The 20,979-nt window shown below is 54.6% G+C and overlaps 1 protein-coding gene across 1 annotated transcript; it reads left to right on the top strand.

Moving 5' to 3' along the window:
• The first annotated feature begins 633 nt into the window (after positions 1 to 633).
• Positions 634 to 19,345, top strand: KCNN3 (potassium calcium-activated channel subfamily N member 3). The gene is made up of 8 exons (XM_015650167.2): positions 634 to 1,457; positions 4,358 to 4,453; positions 7,638 to 8,056; positions 11,587 to 11,728; positions 13,386 to 13,496; positions 14,838 to 14,965; positions 15,137 to 15,206; positions 15,634 to 19,345. The coding sequence occupies exons 1-8, from the start codon at positions 741 to 743 to the stop codon at positions 15,928 to 15,930; spliced, it is 1,980 nt and encodes a 659-aa protein (XP_015505653.1). The 5' UTR covers positions 634 to 740; the 3' UTR covers positions 15,931 to 19,345.
• The last annotated feature ends 1,634 nt before the right edge of the window (positions 19,346 to 20,979 follow it).

Here is a 20,979-nt window from a genome sequence, read left to right as displayed (position 1 = left end):
CAGTTGGATATTTCATGGTGTCTTTTAATAAGGTTTCTAGCAGCCAATTCCCTATTTGCTTCCCAAACTCGTACACTCTCATCTGCTCCTCTCCTGCAACAGCTGTGCATGGCATGGGGTGGGGGTGGTGGTTCCTGTTTGGGCTGGGCATTTTGAGGGGGGATTATGACCCTAGATACATCTATATGTACATGTCCCATACTCTGGGTCTACCATTACCCTGACCCTGGACCTTGGGGACATCATGAAATACACACCATGGCCCCCATCCATGGGGTGACCCACTCCCAGGATGGGAACACCTGCTCTGGCCACTGCTTGTAATCTTCAGCCTCTATAAACAGATTAAGGGGATTATATAAAAGGAGGGGGGATGCCCGTGGGGGAACCCAATGGGTTAAACAGATGGGTCGTTCGGGACTTGTCCGTCGGGGCGTACGGGTACTGGTGCCTGGTGCAACCCGGTGCACTACAAGTCCCGAACGACCCCGCAGAGATGCAGGAACCGGGGGTGTGATGGGGGGGGAGATACAAAGCGGGGAGCGGGCGGGGATGATGTCAGCCTGCGGGGAGCCCCAGCGTGGCCAATGGCGCTGCGGGGCCGGGCCAGCGGCAGCGGCGGGGGCGGTGGCGGCGGCGATAGCGGCGAGAGCACGGAGCCCATTCATGATCCAGCGAACGGGGCCGGTGGCAGGTAAAGCGGAACCGGTGCCCTGTAAAGCGGCGCCGGTACCGCCGTCATGGAGACATCGGGGCATCTCCACGATTCGGGCGTGGGGGACTTGGAGGAGGATGGTCGGTGTCCCTGCCCGTTACCGGGGGATGAACGGTCACCGCCGCCGCCCTCCGCGCTGCCGCCGCTTCAGCACAGCCTGTTGCACTCCTCGCCCGGGTCGCTACGGGCCCCTCCTCCTCCTCCCACCGCCCCCGCCGCCCTCCACCCTTCCTCCCGCCACGGCAGCCAGCTCAACCTCGGCGACCACCCAGCGGGCTCTGGGGTGGTTAGCAGCAAACACCGGCAGCCCAGCCCCTTGGTTCATCGGCGGGACAGCAACCCCTTCACCGAGATTGCCATGAGCTCCTGCAAGTACAGCGGGGGGGTGATGAAACCCCTCAGCCGACTCAGCGCATCCCGACGGAACCTCATCGAGGCCGAGCCGGAGGCACAACCCCTGCAGCTCTTTGGTGCCGGTGAACCCCCTGAAATTGTTGTCTCACGCGAGGACAACCATGCGCCCGCCACCCACCGTCCCACCCGCCCGCCTGCCCGGCCGGCCCCCACCACCTTTGCCAAGGGGCCCAAGCGCAAGGCGCAGAACATCGGCTACCGGCTCGGGCACCGCCGGGCACTATTCGAGAAGAGGAAGCGCCTCAGCGACTACGCGCTCATCTTCGGCATGTTTGGCATTGTCGTCATGGTCATTGAGACCGAGCTCTCCTGGGGGCTCTACTCCAAGGTACCAACGGGACCAGGGGTGTGTGTGTGGGGCTGGTGGCACCAGATGGTGTCTGGTGGGGTAGGCATGGAGCCATTTGCCCCATCTATCTCATGGGATAAATATGGAGCTGCTTGGCCCGTTTGGAGCAGAACAGGGTCAGACAGGCTGGCTGGTGACTGACAGGATGTTCCTAGAGGTTTAGTGGATGCCGTAGCCACAGGTGTTGGACAGGGTGACCACCTGACCGGAGGTGAGGGGTCTATGTGTTGGTGGGTGCTTTGTCTGCCCCATGCACTTGCAGCAGTAGTTACCGACCCACTGAGGTCTGTGGTGCCTGTTGCTGGCATGTCAGTACACTCCTCAAAAGCACTGTGCCCCCGGCGGTGCAGCGAAGCACCCCCTCCCTCCTCCGCCTCCTCCTCCACACCCCTTCCTGCCATTTTTTTTTTTCCTTTTTTTTTGCAGGACAGTGTCTTTTATTTATAATTCTCCCCCCCACGTCCCTTCCAGCTCCTGCTCTTGGGCTGCGCTGGTTGGCAGCGATATGAATAACTCTTTGTATAGACATCTGTCATGTTATTTATACCTATCCAGAGAGGGGAAGGCATCAGCACCCCCACCAGCACCCATGGGCGTCAGCGGGACGGCACTGCTGAGGGGGCTGGGGTGCAGCCAGTAGGGGTCCCTGCGCCATGGTGCTGCCAGTGGAGGGGAAGAAGCAGGGTGGGAAGGGGCTGCTCACCACTTCCTGCCATTATCCAGCATGAGCAGTGGGGAGGGCAGTGTGTGCAGAGGAGGTGGAAGAAGGGAGGCATGTCACAGGGGGTCCTGTGGTTTGGGGGACCCTGCTGCCTTCCCACCGAGATGCCTGGTGGGGGGGGTTCCTGGGCCCCATCTTTCCATGGCTGCCAGGGTCAGTGGGTGTGTAGCGGCTGCGGGCAGCAGTTCCACTGCTCTGTTTGAGGCACGGGCATGCCTTGGTGCCAAGCTGGCATCCCTGGCATCCTTGCCAAGAAAGAAAGATGCTTCAATGCCAGAGCCTTTTTCTGGTGGTTCCCACTCCCCTTTAGCAGGAGCCAAACCACCATTCCCCACCTGCATCTGCTACCTGTTGAGTTGCAGCCACCCACACAGTCTCCCATGTGCCTGCATGCCTGGCACCGGGGGACTGTCCACCCTTACCAAGCTGCCAGCAGCACCGCTGCCATGATCACTGGCCCCACCACGCTGAGCTGCTGTGTCAGCTGGGGAAGACCCTGTGAGTCAGCGCTGCTGCCATGCAGTAGCTGTGACACGCTGCTGCGCCCCTGCCTCACGGTGACACAAACACTAGTGCTGACAACCACAGGGTTCAGGAGAGTCCCTGGCTCCGGCCTCTGCAGGCCCTTGGCCAGATTTTCAGTAGCTGTGTATAAATCCCCTGAAACTTGCCTGGTGAGAAACCAGAACTCACAGGCAGGGACATGACCATGAGTGTAGGAGTGCATGTGATCAGGGCTGGCTGCCACTGTACATTTGGGAATGTCAGCACAGCTCCAATTCTGCCCCATGGCCTCAGCCATGCCACCACATGCTCCCAGCCAGAGGGTGCCAAGGCTGAGCTGGGAAGCAAGAACACACTGGCCAGGGTTTGCCTGCTCCCTGCCTGTCAATCAACTGTGGCCAAGATAGGGTCTCTCCTGCCCACAGGACAGTATTGCTGCTTCCCTCCACCTGTGCAGCACCATCAGAGTGAAGCATCCTGCCATCCACGTGGTGGAGCCCGACATGTGCCAGGGAGGCCAAGGTCTTTCCCCACTTCGGCAAGACCCCATATTGTTTGCTGCAAGCATGGGATCCAGGAATGGCTCTTCCTGACACACCTGTCTGTCTTCAGGCAGGAGGCATTGGTAAATGCCGTGTAACATTTGTTATTGTTATATTGTTTATGTAACACTTGCCAGGTGGGGCAGTGAGTGTCCGTGCAGGGTTTGTGCCCCTGGGAAGGGTCTTGTCAGAGCCAGCTGGGCACAATGCTGTTCTGGAGTTTGCCTGTTAATAGCAGTGTTTAGTCCCAGCACTTTTCTTAGTACCAGCCATTATATCCACACAATTGCAGAGCCAGAGCCAAGTTGTTAACAATGCAGCGCCGCCTCCACAGCAAATAGTCCCTTCTCTGCGTGCAAACACCCTGCGGAGACGAGGAACACTGGGGAGAGGGCCAAAGCCACCCCAGCACATTGGGGAGCCAAGGATAGTATGTCATGGGTATGCCAGGTTTTAGCACACCATGAGTGTGCCAGGCCTCACCACGCTGGCACTGGGCATGTTGGCGATGGCATGGAGGTGTGGGACAGGTGCAGTAGAAAGGCGGGTTGGTTTGGGAATAACATCTTGGTGAAGGGCTGCCAATGCTTTAGCATCAGTGGGGGCTAGACTGTGGCTGGCACCACGTAAGTTTACCAGTATCCGAAGGGAACGGTGAATCCTGCTTTTCTCCTGGGCACCCACCAGTTCAGCCATCAGTGAATCAGGGACTGGTTTAATTTATATAAGACTAATTAGCTGGAGGGTCTAGTTAGATCATCTGTTGGGATACCATAATACTGGGCTTAGGCTAGATGGGGCCAGGGCACTGGCATTGCACATCTCAGAGGGGAGGCTGGGAACTGCATTCAGCAGAATAAAATTTAAAGAGTTTTGGAGAGAGGGCACATGGTGCTAGTGGTACTAGTGGTGCCAGTGATGCTGATGGTACTGATGGTGCCCTTACTACCATGTCAAACTGCTTAGGGGGGAAGCTGAAGCAGCAGAAGTCCCATTGAGGATGGGGATAGCAGGTGTTGGGGGGAAGTATTTTCTTTGGGGTGTGGAGTCCCGTGCCAGCAGAATCCCACAGCTCTGTACCCCTTAACGCCTCCCCTGCTTTCACCCTGCAGGACTCCATGTTTTCCCTGGCCCTGAAATGCCTTATAAGCCTCTCCACTGTCATCCTGCTGGGCCTCATCATCGCCTATCACACACGGGAGGTGCAGGTAGGTCCTGGCATGATCAGTGCCTAGTGAGGGGCTGCTGGGGTGGGCTGTGGGGTTTGCCAACCACCTGAGTGGCAAAGTACTTGAGCTCACTCCCTGCTCCATTCTGGAGCCTCCTTCCTCTTTGTAAGTGTCTTGGGGGGCAGTGAGGGTTCTTGGGGGGCAGGCACCAAGGGGTCTGTCTGAGCCTCAGGTACCTGGCAGATATGCTGGTGAATGGGGGAGACCATAGACAGGAAGAGCTCAGGCCAGTCAAAGTGCCAAGGAAAGCCACAAAATCTTTTCCTAATCAGTGCTGCACACTCTCTTCCTCCCTGGGAAGTTAAAGGACTCCTAGTTTGTTCCAGGAAGGCTGTGCTTCCCTGTGCAACCTAGCTTCGGCACAATGCCAGCCTGTTTTGGGCATGGGAGGAATGAATCACCAGTCAGGAGAAGGAGCATCCTGGGAAGGGATGTCAAAGCCCCTGGCCCTGAGTGCACCATAATCCCACCTTGTCCCTCCTGGGGCTGGTGGACAGAGGGGCTTTGCCATCATAGGGGGCTGGCAGCAGCATCCCACTCCCTGCCTGCCTCTGTCCTGGCAGTCCCCACTCCAGCTCAGCCTGCCCATATGGGGACCAAGCCTGGGGATGAGTTACTCAAGGCAAATATTTGAGAGCTCTGGTTCTTGCTGGAATAATATTTACCCTAGGATGACCATGGTTGGGGTCAGCCGGGTGAGCCGTGCCCCCAGTGCTGTTTCCTCTGTTTGTTGTTTCTGGCAGTGGGTTGTGCAAACACAACACCCAGGCAGCACACAGGTCATCCTACCTCTCCTGCCTTGACCAGAGCCAAAGTCCCACTGCTGTCCTTCTGCAAATGGGGACTGAACCTCACCATGATCCCAGCTACTCTCCCAGGGCAGTTACACTGTCAGGACAGGGAATTAGATGAGTTTGACTTGTTCTGCTCCAAAGTTGTGCTGGCTGCTCATTGCCCTGTGTGTTATAGTGTTAAAAAGGAATTGCTGATAATCCACCCAAAATGGAATGGGGCTGCCAGAGCTGTAAATCCTCAATTTCTTGTACCTCTTGGCCAAAATTTGGGACTGTGCTCACCTGGCCATGGCACCTTTCAGACCTGCCAGCCTCTGGGAAGAAATTATTTCAGCTTCTTCCCTCAGGATTCCCTCTTCCTCTCTTGCCCAGAGAAGCTGTGGCTGCCTCATCACTGGAAGTGTTCAAGGCCAGGTTGAATGGAGCTTGGAGCAACCTGGTCTAGTGGAAGGTGTCCCTACCCGTGAAAGTGGGTGGAATGAGATGAGCTTTAAGGTCCTGTTCAACCCAAACCAGTCTGTGATTTTATCATCCTACTAATTGTGTTTAGTCCTTTTGGAATGCTTTAAGGTCTTCACTTGCCTCAGTTTCTCTGGGGCTGAGGTGCCACTTGGCACCCCAATGATGCCTCTGGTGCCTAGGGCAGAACATGCCATCCTCTGCCAGCACCACATTATCATCACAACACATGAAGGAGAGCAGTGTTGGCAATGCTGCCAGCTCCCACCAAGGTATTTTGTGGGGGAAGAGACCCCTTGTTCCCTGTGCTTGGAGTGCCTAGGGCTGTTTATGCTTTTGGTGAAACTTTAGTCCCCATGAGGTGTCTTGGTAGCTTTCCTTGTGCTTTGTTTTTCTGGAGATGTGGTGGCCAGCATTCTTGTTCTTTCCCCTGCTGGAGCCAGTGATGCTGGATATGTTGGGGAATGCCCCCTTGGGTACCACCAAACTACACTAGGTTTCCATGGGAACCCACTTTGATGTTTCACAGGTACAGAACTAAGAGCGGGGGGGCTAGCTCAGGGGTATCCTGCCCAAATCCTCTCTTGCTCCTTCCCTTCCCTGGCCTATGGCAACCCCCCATCATGCAGTCAAAAGGCTCCTGCCTTTTTCCGCTTGCTAATTTGTTTATTTTAACACCCTTTTCCAGGAAGGAATAGGCTGTCAGCTTGCTAAATGTCTGAGGATCTCCCTTGACAGCTTGGAGCATTTTTGTAAACAATTTCTCAAACAAAGAAGCTAAAAGGAGCAGAGTTTTCCCTACAGAAAGGGAGGTGGCTGGGGCAGCCACTCCATGAGTCAGTCCCAGTGGCTCCTGCTATCCCCAGAGAGAGCCCCAAGTGCTATGCTGTGCTAGTGAGGTGGCTGGCACAGGTGTACTGGGGCCTCTGGCAGGGCAGGAGGGTTGTTCCTGAGCTCAGCACCAGCTGAGGCCATGCTCCCCACCCACCTCATCCTCTGCCCTGGCTGTGTGCAGCCCTGGATCTGTGAGCAAGCCAGCATTGTTGCAATCCTTGCAGGACTGAGAACGTGGACAGTAGCACCAGCTGCCACATCCCCTTGGATCCCTTCCTGGTGGCTTCTTTGCCAAGTGCTGCTTGCAGAGAGGCCCTGAGCATGCCCCTGCTGCTGTGGGTGATACCGGTGTCCCTGTCACATCAGGGAGAAGCTGATAGCAGCCTCAGGACAGCCCTGCTGAGGCAGGACAGGGTGGGCGACTCCCAGGGCTCTGGTGGCATCCCAGAGATGCCAGATTTTGAGTGAGCTCTCCTCAGCTCCTGTAGAGACCCCCAACTCCACCACTGATGATGGCAGAGGAGCTGGATGAACCATCAGTTGCCATGACAACTGAATCCCATCTCCGCCAGCAGCTGGATGCTCTGACTGTGGCGTTCATTGCCCAGATATTGCCCCAGAACTCAGGGTGTGATGACTGTCGGTGAAATCAGTGCAGCACCAGGAGCAGAGGGACTGGGGTGGCTCATGCTGGTGCTCTGTGGCACCACGGCTTGCCCATCTCTGTGGCCTAGATGAGGGGGACATTCCGGGAGGTGGGCTTCTGCTAGCTAGATTTTGAGTGACCTGCCCCCAGGCTGTGCCTGGGTGCTGTGCCATGATGTGCCTGGACACCTTAATGCTTTTGGTGTCCCCTGCAACATGACCATCCCTGACACACACTAGCAGGGCAGCAGAGAGGTTGGTGGTGACTCATTCCCATGTTTTTCTTCTCTGTCCATCCCCAGAGCTTCTGGCTGAGCCACACCCAGCTCCTCTTAGCTCTGGTGTATGACCCCACTGCCTGTGGAGGGAGGGATGCCAGTGGGCAAGTTGTGTGGGGTCACTAGTAACTGCGTGGTTTTGCATCATGGTAGCTCTTTGTGATCGACAATGGAGCTGACGACTGGCGGATAGCGATGACGTATGAGCGCATCCTCTACATCAGTCTGGAGATGCTGGTTTGTGCCATACACCCCATTCCTGGGGAGTACAAATTTTTCTGGACAGCTCGCCTGGCTTTCTCCTACACACCTTCTCGGGCAGAAGCTGATGTGGACATCATCCTATCTATCCCCATGTTCCTGCGCCTCTACCTGATTGCTCGGGTGATGCTGCTGCACAGCAAGCTCTTCACTGATGCCTCCTCACGCAGCATTGGGGCACTCAACAAGATTAACTTCAACACCCGCTTCGTCATGAAGACACTCATGACCATCTGCCCTGGGACAGTGCTGCTGGTCTTCAGCATTTCCCTCTGGATCATTGCTGCATGGACAGTCCGTGTGTGCGAGAGGTGAGAGTGGTCTGGGATGCACGGTGCTTTGGGATTCACAGTGGTTTGGAATGGGCAGTGGTTTGGGGTATGTGTCAGTTCAGGATGCTCAACACTTCGGAATGCCTACTGGTTTGGGATGCTCAACTGTTCAGGACGCACATAGGTGGAGGTTTGGGATGCATGGTGTCTTGGAATGCTCAATAGTTCAGGACTCAAGCATAATGAGCAGCAGTTCTGGATGTGCGGAGGTTTGGGATGCTCCATGGTTCAGGACGTGCAGTAGTTCTGGATGCTCAGCAGTTTGTGGTTTGGCATTCTCAATGGAGATGTGATGTCCCAACACTCTGTAGGAGGGATGCAGGGCTCCAGAGCCTCAGCAGCCACAGGTTCCCTCAACTGAGCACTGTTGTTAGCAGATGATAAATTGTCTTACACAGGCAGGAAGCAGAGCAAGGTCAGCCCTGTCCTTACAGTGCAGTACCTAGGCCAGGCAGTGTTCTTGTGCAAGAGGACAATGTGTGGTACCAGAAGCCCCAGGAGCATGGGTGAGGGACATGGAGAATGGTGGGAGCTGGGGGTTGTGGATGGGGAGAGGCCAGAGGTGCTGATGGTGACAGGGCCTGGCTCAGGCTCTAGCATCACTGCAACTGACTGTCATGACAACACTGTGGTGACAAACCCACAGCCTGATGGCATCATGCCAGCATCAGCGTGCTCAGCACCAGGGTTGCTGTGGCGACCAGCCTGGTGGGTATCACTGCACCTCCATCTCTCAGGGACCTGCCACCACTATTTGTCTGCTGAAGGAACCAGGGGGCTGTGGTGGTGGCACCCCAGCCAGAAGGTTTTCTCCACAGCCATGGTGCAGGGCACTAGCAGCACCTGGGGAAGGGAGGGCAGGTCATCCAGAAGCTGTCCTGTTGAGGCAGCTTTGTGTCACCCTTGGAACTAAGGTGCAAAGGATCACTCATACCAACTGGCACCCCAGGGTTACCTGGGACACCCAGATTGCTTCTAGATTGTTTGCAAAGTGAGATGAAGGCCACCCCCCAACTCTTCCCCAGGGTGGGAACCATTGCTCTGGTCATAATGCAAAGGGGCAAGTGCTATGGCAGTGGCGTGGGACAGCACACAGATTTTATGAGCTTTTACTGGCTACCTTTGCCTTCCTGCCTCCCTTAATGATGCTCTCCTTATGAGCTGGATGTGGTTATTATGTTCAGGCACCACCTAATTGTGTTTGAGAAACCGTGGTTTATGCCTCCTAAACAGGGAGCAGGCAGACAGGCATCCAGGACACACACAGGAGGGTAATCCCACACCAGGTGAGGCTTAGGCTGGAAAATGCAATGAAGAATTATTAGGAACAAAAAGCCTCAGAAATTATGCAAAGGCACTGCAGATCATTGGCACCGCAGTTGCCATCACCTCCGTGTATGTACGGAGAGGCAGAAGTGAACCCAGGTGGGCTGGAGATGCGTCAGTCTTGGGGGCTGCAGGACTGAGGGAATGCAGCACCCCTGGGACGTGTTCCACGTGTGAGCAATGCAAGATCCCTTGTGCATGCACCAGCCCTGGGGGTCACACAGCTCCCACAAAGGCTACCCAGAATGTGTCCCCCTGTCCACACTGATGTCACTGGCAGTGGAAACCAATTCGCTGCGGTTTGCAGAACCATTCCCAACCAGCAGCCAGTGGGGCCGGGCAGTTTAGAGGCAGTTGTGCGTCTCCAAGACATGTTTCTCGGCCTGGGGTGGCACGGCCATGGCACGTCTCCTTGGCACTGAGCTGTGGTCTCCAGCGTCTGTGGGCGCAGCATCCTCCCGTGCGCGCCGCGGGGCCGCACCTCTCCGAAGGCAGCGAGTCGCTTAGCAACCTCGCCTGCTCGCCCGGCCACCGCGCACCGCCTGCAGTGCCTGCGGTGCCGCCAGCGCTGCCGGGGCTGCCCGCGACGGCGCGCACGTGTGCTCACACGTGGGCTTGTTCGTGCCGCCTGCCCGCTCCTGGAGCAGCCAGCCTAGAGCACCAGCTGGGACTGCCCAGCGCGGTGGGGTCGGCTCAGCCGAGATGGTGCTGCCACAGTGGCATGGCACGGCAATATGGCGATGCTCACAGCTGCCACAGTGGTGAGGGTGGCTGTGGCCTTACTGGGGGCTGGCAGACCAGGGGACAGCAGAAAGCGGTGCTGGTGTCTCTCTGATTGCGGCAACTCTTGGCGTGAGCAGGTGGCCCCTCTTTCTGCCCACACTAGCCGTGGTATGTGCCAGCCCCTCTGTTTTATCAATTCTTGCTCAAAGTCCTCTTCAGAAGAGAAAATGTTCCTCTGTCCAGTAGGCCTGTAACCCCCTTGTCCAGCATGATGCTCTTGGGGTTGTCCCCTCAAGACATCCCATCCTGTGGGATGAGGTAGGCTCAGCTCTTCCTCAGGAGAATACACTGGACAGGCTGGCACTGGAATTTTGTAGAGCGACACTGTGGTTATGTGCTCTAGCTCCCCTGGCCAACCCTGCCCAGAGTGAGTCTCACCATGGCTGAGGGTGCTTTCTCCTGCACCAGGACCTCATTTGAGTCTCCAGCTGAGGGAAAAACATTTCAGAAGAGGAGAAAACCCAACTGCTCTGCAAGTTATGATCTTGGAGTTGGGATTGCCAAAAGCTCCATCTGTTTTCCCTCTCTGGATTCTGTGAGGAGGCTAGGAGAAGTCTGCTGGGGAGGCAGGAGAACAACCATCTTGTTCATAGTGGGGTAAAGGCACTGCCTGCCCCTGCTGACTTAGGGTTGAGTCCCGTTGCAGACTGGGCCAGGCCCTGCTCCGCTGCCAGGAGTCAGCACTGTATCCCTTGGGAAACATACCTGCATGGCTTGGCTGTGCTTGTGCCAGCTCTGAGGAGCTGGAGGCAGCTGGGGCCCCTGATTGCGTGTTTGCTGGACGAGCCAATGTCTGGGACAGCCAGAGTGGTCACTGACCTCACATTTCAGCAGGGACATAGAAAATTTGCAGCATTCCCAAAGCTGCAGCTGCTCAACGTGTGCTGTGTCTTGAGTGTGTGAGCTGTTCCTCTGATTCTCAAAGCTAAGCTCATGCCAGAGGCTTGATGGGGTCCATGACCAGCAATTCTGCTGGGACTGCACTGTCTTCAGGGGCAGCACAGTCCAGGCTGCATCACCAGTAGGATGCAGAGGAGGATGCCAATGGTGAGCTGCTGTGATCAGGGGCTTTGCAGAGCCACAGCTCTTTCTCCCATCAGCCATTTCTTGCTGCAGCATCACATGACACTGGGGACACACAACAGGACTGGGATGTGGTGACAGGTCTGACTGAAAACAGAAGCCTTTTCCTCTGAGTTTTTGCTCTCATTTTGTCCATGTGGGTTTTCCAGTGCCAGAAATTGTGCAATCACTGCTACTATGGCACATCCAACTGTGTTGTTAATCCTCTATCCCAGCACAGGTCATGCCAGGTGAGCCACTGTGCCCAGATACCCCCATTTCTTCCACATCCATCCCTGTTCCCTGCTGTGACACTGATGTCCGTGTCTCCTTGGCAGGTACCATGACCAGCAGGATGTAACCAGCAACTTCCTGGGTGCCATGTGGCTCATCTCCATCACCTTTCTCTCCATCGGCTATGGTGACATGGTCCCACACACCTACTGTGGGAAGGGAGTCTGCCTGCTCACTGGCATCATGGTAAGGGCCATGCCAAGCTGTCTATCCATTCTGTGGGCTCTGCCTCTCTCCATTGCAGAGGCAGGGCCACTGGATTTTGTGGGGACCGGTTTCTTAGCTGTTTTGTCCATGTACAAGGCCTAAAGACTTCAGCTCTGAGGTGTCACAGCCTGGAAGTTGATGGAGTTATCTCAGATGATGAATTTGGGGTGGATTTGACCTATATTCAGTAACGGTGGAGGGCTCTTGGTGGAGTCAGTGATGGCCCCAGGGAGCAGAAGGGAACCTGAGCATCCCTTGGCCATCCTGGTCCACACCATCTGGCTTCCATTGCTCATCTGCCATGGATTCCTTTCCCTCTGGTCAAAAGGTTACCATTCTCCAGGCCCTCCAGAATACCTGCCCCAAGGAGCCCACCACGAGATCTCCTGTCTTGTGGGACTTTCCAGCCAGGGCTGCTGAAGGAGCAGCTGGGGGATCTGTGGTCATGGCTCCTCCAGCCATGAGCAGCCTGACTCTGCCCACCTCAGCTCCAGGCCCTGGGGATGAAGCTTTCCCTCCTCCCAGCTAGGGCAGACCAAACTTACCCCATGAGTACCATCAGCTGGGGAGGCTCCACCAAGAGGTATTAATTCTGTATTATCTAGAAGTCTTTGATCTGTCTTGGATGAGGTCAGGCGCAGCAAGGCTGGTATTATTGGTGGGAGCCAAGCAAGGGAGAAAATCCCTTTGGATGCAGTAATTGCCAGCAGAGGAGAAGCTGCTGGTTCAGCCAAGAGGATTCCTGTGCTGCAGGCTTCCAAAGCTCTTCTCCAACCAGTGGTTACTTTGAAGTCAGACACCATCTGTAAAAGTGTCCCCCAACACCCAGCACAGCCCCCCACCCCTGGGAATGGAGACCCCATGCCCGCTGGGCTCGGAGGCTTTGCTGGGTTTCCCCAGTCACTACCAGGGGTAGTAGCTCCACCAGGAAGACAGAGGCGGTGGGAGTTGAGAGTGTGCAGCAGGACCTTTGAGGATGCTGAAGGATTCAGGGTATCAGGTTAATTAATGACTCTTTAAGGAGAGCTTGCCAGGCTGAGTGCACTCTGCCAGAGCTCTAGGGAGAAGCAACCTGGTATGAACAGCTGGTATGAACAGCAGCAGGGAGAGCTCAGGAGCGCAGCAGGGAGAGCTCAGGAGCACAGCAGGGAGGCTCTGGAAAGAACACCTTGGCACAGATGTGCACTGGAGACAATAGCTGCCACACAGATCTGGCCACAGTTGCCAGGATAAGTGAGTTCCCAGCTGGTGCAGTTGGGATACATGGCAACTTGAGGGGTCCTGATTTGGGGCCCCTTCTCTTCTCTTATCCATTTTGCCTGGTGCTCCCTCATTGCTCTCCCAGCCCAGACCTCTCTTGGGAGTGGAGGGCACTGGCATGGGGCAGATCTCTGACCTGCAATGGCACAGGCTCACCACTGACCACTGCTGACCTTGTTAATAGCCCTGGCCTCTCCCATTAGTTACGCAGCTCACCATCAGCCATTCAAGGACACCCAGTGTCTGTAGTATCTTTTTGTTAGGATAATGAGGAGGATGTGTAGCTTTAGTTAATTAGCGGATTGCAAGGATGAGGGTGGGAGTGCTGGTGTTATAAGAGGGTGACAAACTATTTCCCCAACTGATCCTTGTTCAGGGTGCTGGATGTACAGCACTGGTGGTGGCTGTGGTGGCCAGGAAGTTGGAGCTCACCAAAGCTGAGAAGCATGTCCACAACTTCATGATGGACACACAACTGACAAAGCGGGTAAGGTGCCGTGGGGGACAGCAGGAGTGGGGGAATTGTTGTGTGCCAGGATTTGGGGATTTGGGCTACCATGGCAGGAGGAAGATGTCAGCACCTCTGGATCCCATGGGTACCACTATGGAAGGTGTTAGCATCATCTGTGAGTGAGGCTACAACAGGAGAGGAAGGTGTTGGCATCTTTGGATGTGGGTCCTGAAGGTACCACTGCTGAGGAAGTTGTCCAAGTGCTGTGGATATAGCACAGGCACAAGTGTTACACTGAGACAAAGAGCACCAGCTCTGTTTCAGGGATTCAGGTGATGTTCCCTCTGGGAACATACCCCCTCCTCTTCCACAGTATGATCTCAGTTCTCTTGGTGTCAGAAAAACAACTGGATTTTGGTGATTCAGTGCCCACCACAGATTAGAACCACACTGTAAGGTTCCCCTGAGGAGGGACCCAGAGCCTGCGTTCATGGGGTTATTGTCATACCAGGGTCTGGTGTCACATCCCTGATAGCATGCAGGAGCAGCAGGAGGTCACTGGTCCTGGCAGCCTCATCATGGCAAAGCATCATGTCATATAATGGGCTCTGCACACTACAATATGTTTTAGAGGGGATGGTGGCAAAATGAATATCAGTGCAGGCCTTGGAAAGGCAACTAGCTGTGGGATGCAAACAGGGCACCTACTTCATCCCAGAGAGCAGAGCCCCAGACAAAGCCCTGACACCCCAGAAATAGTCAGGGCCTTGGTGTGACCAGGCTGGAAAAGCAAAACAGCTGGTCAGCCCTGCTCCACTGGCCACTGATATAGATCTGCAGGCTCCATGCCAGGCAGACGGCAGACAATTCCTCCTGGAACAAGCCGCTGAGCTGTGGTTTAGCTGGAGAGTCTGCAGAAGTCATGTCCCAGTGCTGGCAGCACAACTGGGACTTGCCAAGATTGGCAGATGGGTGCAGGAATCAAGAAAACCTTTGGGATTTTTTTCTTGGGGCTTATGGTACAACTTTGTGTGTAGGCAAAGAGCCAAGTGCTGGAGAATGAGTGCAGAGTAGGAGTGGGATGTGGGTGCACCAGGGGCCAATAGCTCTGCCTTCTCTTACTCCTGCTTGAACTGTAGCAACAGTCCCTAACACTAACCCTTAACCCCTAACCCTTAACCCCAAACCCTAACCCCTAACCCTAACCCTAATGCTGTTTGACTTGCAACAATGCAGGAGACTGTGCAGGTACAAAGCCAAGTGCCTCACTCCAGCTGGGGTTGAGTGCTCTTGCAGCATTGGTTCATGGCAGAGCAAGACCAGTGTCTCTGTGAAATCCCACATGGCTGGTGACCTGCAGCCACTCTTCCTTTTCAGATCAAGAATGCAGCAGCCAATGTCCTGCGGGAAACATGGCTTATCTACAAGCACACCAAGCTGCTGAAGAAGATCGACCATGCTAAAGTCCGAAAGCACCAGAGGAAGTTCCTACAAGCCATCCACCAGTAAGAGGCTATGCAGTGGGCTGGGGGCAGACTGAGCTCCAGATAAACCAGGATCCTGTCCCTGGCAGGGGAGTGGGGACAGTTTTCCATTGCCTGGGATGCAGGCAGGTCTCCAGATGCAGTTTGAAAGAGGAGAGGGAGTACAGCCATGTGCTCTTTCCTTCTCCCCAGGTTACGGAGCGTGAAGATGGAGCAGAGGAAGCTGAGTGATCAAGCCAACACCCTTGTTGACCTCTCAAAGGCAAGTCCCACAGGGACCCTGTGGCTTGGCCAGACTGAGTGTTTTTCTTCACTCAGAAAAACTAAAGCAGACTTGGCTGACCGCAAAATGCTCCGACTCAGTAAATGTCAGCAAGGAATAGCTGCTGTGGGATGGCTGCCCTTGCAAAGCAGGAGGAAAAACATACATGAGCCAGGGGTTCCCTGCAACCCTTCTTGCAAGGGATACCACTGCTCAGCAGCACAGGGCCAGCAGAGTTTCCTTGCTTTGATGGCCAGGGATGAGCCAAACTGCAGCCACAGAACCCTTGGAAAACCTGGGGTGGGCTGAGATGGGTCAGTTTTCAGGGCAGAAAGGGATAAAGGGGTGAGCTCTGCTAGCGGCAGTGGCACTAACCCCTCCAGCCATGGTACTAACCCCGCCACTGTCCCCTGTGTCCCCTCCCCAGATGCAGAATGTGATGTACGACCTCATCACAGAGCTAAATGACCGCAGTGAGGACCTGGAAAAGCAGATCAGTGGCCTGGAATCTAAGCTGGAGCAGCTCAGTGCCAGCTTCAACTCCCTGCCCCTGCTGATGGCTGACATGCTGCGCCAGCAGCAGCAGCGCCTGCTCACCGCTGTCCTGGAGGCCCGGGGGGTTGGTGTGCCAGTGAGCACCCCCCAAACACCTCTCTCTGAGAGCCCCATTGGGGTCAGCTCCACCTCCTTCCCCACCCCTTACACGAGCTCAAGCAGCTGCTAAAATGCAGTCCCTCAGCCCCACCGTGGACAGGGGAAGCATTTCCACACAGATCATGAGGTCTCTGTGAACTTTCTTCTGGTCCTTGAACCACTGCAGGACCCTTCAGCTGGAGCCAATGGGACCAGCAGTGCCGAGCAATGCTCGGAGCTTTGCCAACGCCTTGGTATCGGGAATTGCATCCCTGTTCAGGTGCCTCAACACGTGGTGAAGGAAGGGGACAGAAGGTGATGCCTTGGGCCAGCCTTTGCCATGGCGTCCAGTGGCAGACGGAAAACCCACGCTCAATCTCAGGTCTTCACATTTGAAAACAAAACAAAACAAAACACCAAGTCAGAAGCACTGAAGCAATGGAGACACCGGAGGGAGAGTTCTTCTCCCTGGGGCACTCCCCTTGCCCCCTGCCCCTCTCATGATTGCCAACTTCACCAGGCAGATGCCAATGTGGGGGGCTTGTTATGCAGGCTCTGGCTGACGCTGCCTATGCTCCATCCATCTCCTTGCCAGGACTCACAGGACAGCCCCCTCACATTGACAGCTGGGTGACAATATCTGGCTGTAACCTTCCTGGAGAGTTCTCTGGAGCTGTGAGTGTTTTCTACCCAGAGAATAACAATGGACACTTTGTCTTTCTGGTCCTTTAGTGTCATATCCTGCCTGGAGATGCATGCCAGAGCCAGGAAAGCAGTGCCTACAGTGTGCAGGGCCATGCAAGGCTGCCCCCAGCCGATGTGTTGGTGGCCTGTGATGGAGCTCGCAGGCCAGCCTGGGTGCTGAGGGGGTCTCCAGGTGCTCACATCACTTCCTGCTGGGAGCTTCCCAGCATTTTTCAAAGCCAGTGGGCTCTTTGCAGCAGTCTCAAAAGTGCTGGATGAACACCCCATCAGCTCCAACTGTCTCCACTTCTGCTGGGAAAATCCATGCTTGAGCCCAGTTGGCAGTGTCAAATCCACCAGGATCAAGCAGGAGCTCACTGGCAAGTGATGTGTTAGCAGGGGCAGGCGCTTCATCTGTTTAAAACAAAGCCCATCACCTTCATGCCACTTCTGCTGGGTTTGGTGGAGGGCAGCAGCACTCTGGCACCATCTCAGAAATGGTACTGCTGCCCATGCCTGCCAAAGTGCAGCACCTCAGACTCCATTATATTTTTGCTGGTGTTCAGCTTCCTGAGGTACCCTTGGCATCACTTGGCTGCTTCTGGAACCAGCCACTTTCTGTTTTGCTTTCACTATTTCTCCCTTTTTCCTCCTCAGTTCTTCCCCAGTGTCATGTTCTGGCTTTCCTGGATCCTTGCATGGAGCCGTGCCAGGCTCCAAGTTTGGGGCAGGTGTTTGCTGCTTTCCATGAAAACTCAGCAGAGAATATTTATGTATTTTTAAACAGATGAAGTAACTATTACTCTGCAATATTAATTACACCTCAGCAGTGTCAGTAATTGTAATCAGTCACTGTGTTATTCCAGGTATACTCAGCCTGTAATGCTCCCCTTTGTAACTTTTTCCTTTCCATAAATAATGCTGGATTTTGTGTGTATGTAGGGGCAGAGGCACACCACCCTCCTGCACCACCATCCCTACACCCCCAATGCCGAAGAGTTTCTTTGCTGCCAGTGGTGTGAGGTGGTTTCACTCCTTGTGCCCTGCAGCTGGAGTTACATAGAAAATAAGCAGTAGATAGTGAGGAGTTCTGCCCCCACACTGGCCCTAGGAGGAGAAGGAAGAGGAGGAGGAGGAAGGCTGTAAGGCAACAGCAGGAGTACTGCAAAATGAGATCCCTGCTACCAGCAGTGTTGGCAGCAGGGGACCAAACACAGACATTCCTGTTGCCTTCAGGTAGGCACGTGCCCATTGCTACTGGTCCTTGGCCAGTGGGAGATATGTAGCTTCTGGGAATAAGCTGCTCTTCCAAGCTCTTGTAATTAGTATCATTGATATCCCATGGATGGCTGAGAATTCACTGCTGCCTTGGAAGCCCCCCATGATCTATTCTCACCCCAGCTGCTGCTCCCCATATGTGTCCGGGTGCCCACCTGTCCATCTTGCCCAGCAGAAGCTCCTGTTCGCCTGTCAGGAGGTTCCCAGCATTGCAATGGAGAATATTTTAAAAATTCTGAGAAAGAGCCTGAAATGCAGCATTTTCCCTGCCCTGTAGTCAGCTAGTGGAGAAAAATGCTTTCTGGGCCTCAGATAGGAGCAAACTGCCCATGGAATGGCATGGGGCATCAGAGAACCAGAGGAAGTATTGATTCTTAAAGATCAATATTGCCAGCAGGAACCCAGGAACCGCCCTGCCCGGTTCATAATCAAGTTTAGGAAATCCAACCAAGTGAGACAAGAACAGGTGCTGTCAGCTCGCAGGCCCCAAGGCTGGAGGTGGTAACGACCACAGTAAGAGTGTTGGGATTGCAACTAGAGCCCCGCCTTGTTCTGGGGGACAGCAGCTGCTGCTGCAGTGGATTCTTGCGCACCTCACAGCCTCCCTCCCCTGGCCTCACCTCAGCATAACCTGCACTGCAACAACCCTTCTGCCTGGGACCTGGCAGCCCAGGGTCTGCACCCTATGCCCTGCACCTTCCACCCTGCATCCCCCACACCCCTATCCCACCCCTGCACCCCCCGTTTCACATCCCTGAATTCCCATGCCAATCCCCAAAGCCCCTATCCCACCCCTGCCAGTCCTTTAACAGTGGTGCCAATAGTCCTGATCCATTACACCCAGCACCAGACTCCACCATGGCCAGCACCAATACTAACCCTGCCCCAGTCCCGCTGCCAGGACCACAGAGCCAACCTGAAGCCACAGGCATGGTGGGGAGCCCCCAGTGCTGTCCAGCCCAGCGTGCCCACCCAGAGCTGCTGCTCTGCTCCCTGACGGCAGCTCTTGGTCATCAGCAGCCTCAGCCGGCACAGCCCCAGTAAACAGCTCCAGTAAATGCTCCCCAGCTGATCCTGTCCACACACCTGAGATGATCACTTTGGATACGCTAAGGGACATCGGGACAAACAGAGAGAAGAGCTGAGATCAGCAACCAAGGTGGAGGAACAGCACAAGAGGAAAATCATAGAGATGCCGACCTGCAGCTGGGAAGCATCCGATCGATCCCACAGTCCAATGGGGCCAATCCCCAATGCCCCTCCAGGACCCACCTAACCCAGCCAGTCCCGTTTTTGGCACATTTATGGGGGCTTTTTTTTGCTCCATGACCCTCTTTCCTGCGCTGCCTGCAAGGAACTATCCTAGAAATACAAGAAAAATTCCATGGTATCTCTGCAAACTCATGGAAGTTTCTGTTCAGACTTAAGGAGCTTTGACCTGGGTTTGCATCTTGCCTATGTACTGCTCGCTTCTTTTTTAATGATAGGGGAAAGCATAATAGTTTATTTTAACTATGAAATACATTGCTATATTATGATGGTTATGGTAACTTTCAATTATGGTTTTGTACCCAACATGGTTGTTAGCAGGCAGCAACACCAGGCTGCTGCCAAAAATGTCTGTTTCTGAGTACAGCTACTACTGTCAGTGAGGATGGGGGACAGGGAGGGAGGGAAAGGTACAGAACCCAAGTCATTATCCTTTATCTTCCTTGTATTTGTTCCCATTACTTGGAAGCTGACCAGAAGCAGGTCTGCATCTGTGCGTAGCCCAATAGCAGCAGAGCTTTGCTTCTCCCTAGAGAAAGGTCAGGCTCCCCTTTTTTCCCAGGGTCTGGAAAGCCATTCTCCCCAGGTTGTATCCTCCAGCAGAGGAGAATCTCTGTTCCCTGGGCACAAGCTCTGCAAGAGCCAAACTTTTCCTCTTCCTCCAGGATGAAGGCTCTTAAGAAAGCAGAGTTGCGGATCACATTTTTATAGAATTATGGAATCATTGAGGTTGGAAAAGTCCTCTAAGAACATCAAGTCTTACTGTTAACCCAGCACCGCCAAGCCTACTGCTAACCCATGTGCCCAAGTGCCACATACACAAATCTTCTAAGCTCCTCCAGGGATGGGGACTCCACTACTGCCCTGGGAAACCTGTGCCAGAGCCTGACCACATTTACACACAAGAAATTTTCCCAATATCCAACCTAAACCTCCTCTGGCACAACTTGCAGGCATTTTCTCTTGTCCTTTGACTTGGGAGAAGAGACTGGGACATTTCCAGTTCACATTTCACACCCTGCCCTGGGGAGCTGCAGCTTTTGCTCAACCTCAGGGCATGATGGCATAGGAGGAGAAAACCCTGAACATGAAAGAGAAATGACAAGAAAGACAAGGTTGCAAGGACTGCTTCATCTCAGCCTTCCAGCTGGGAACAGGCTGCCCAGATTTGTGTCTGCCCCATCCCTGGAAGTGTTCAAAGCCATGTTAGATGGGGCTTGGAGCAACCTGGTGTAGTGGAAGATGTCCCATGGCACAGGGTGGAATCAGATGAGCTTTAAGTCCCTTCCAACCCAAACTATTCTGCGATTCCATGATTCTCTGATTCTATGGGCTCCTTGAGCCTCAGAGAGCATCACTTCCTTACCTCCAACCCCTGAGCTGCCAGACCTGATCCCCACTGGATCATAAGTCTTAAACTGCTCTTTGGCAGCCACACTTTGTCCTGGCCAGTCTTCATAGAACATGACGTGTCCAGGAATGAGCAGCACCTATGGGACCAATTTCTGCTGCTTTTGTCCAGAGAAAGTCTAAAAGTCCCTACACAGGCCCTTCCTGATCAGAGCTGTCACTGCCATGCTATCACTGTTACCACTGTCAGAGCTGTGCTGGTCTCATCCTTCCAGGCCAGTCCAACCCAGTAGAGCCCTAGCAGCAATGAGCTGCCATGAGATCTGGATGCTCCCTGCTGGACCCTAGACCTGAAATCTCCCTGCAGAAACCAGCTCTGATGGAGAAAAGAGGCTGGTTCTGAGAGGCCAGGGCTGAGCCTCTGCTACTGCCAGCTAGGTCTGGGGCTGCCAAGGGATTCCTGGTCCTCTGCACCACTCTCCCTTGGGCTTCTCCTGCCCAGCATCTCCCAGGAAGCTAAGAGCCCTGTGCCATGGCCACCAGGTATGTTTGGTGGAGG

This window comes from Parus major, chromosome 25LG1, assembly GCF_001522545.3.
Source record: "Parus major isolate Abel chromosome 25LG1, Parus_major1.1, whole genome shotgun sequence".
Classification (NCBI taxonomy): domain Eukaryota; kingdom Metazoa; phylum Chordata; class Aves; order Passeriformes; family Paridae; genus Parus; species Parus major.
The sequence above is the reverse complement of the archived record's forward strand: the minus strand, read 5'-3'. Positions and strand labels throughout refer to the sequence as shown.

What these genes read in the sequence shown, in the direction of transcription:
- KCNN3 (XM_015650167.2), top strand. Translation starts at nt 741, where the DNA reads ATGGAGACATCGGGGCATCTCCACGATTCGGGCGTGGGGGACTTGGAG. An exon ending in ATCACACACGGGAGGTGCAG is followed by an intron (nt 4,454 to 7,637) that starts GTAGGTCCTGGC and finishes GCATCATGGTAG; the next exon opens with CTCTTTGTGATCGACAATGG. An exon ending in CCCTTGTTGACCTCTCAAAG is followed by an intron (nt 15,207 to 15,633) that starts GCAAGTCCCACA and finishes TCCCCTCCCCAG; the next exon opens with ATGCAGAATGTGATGTACGA.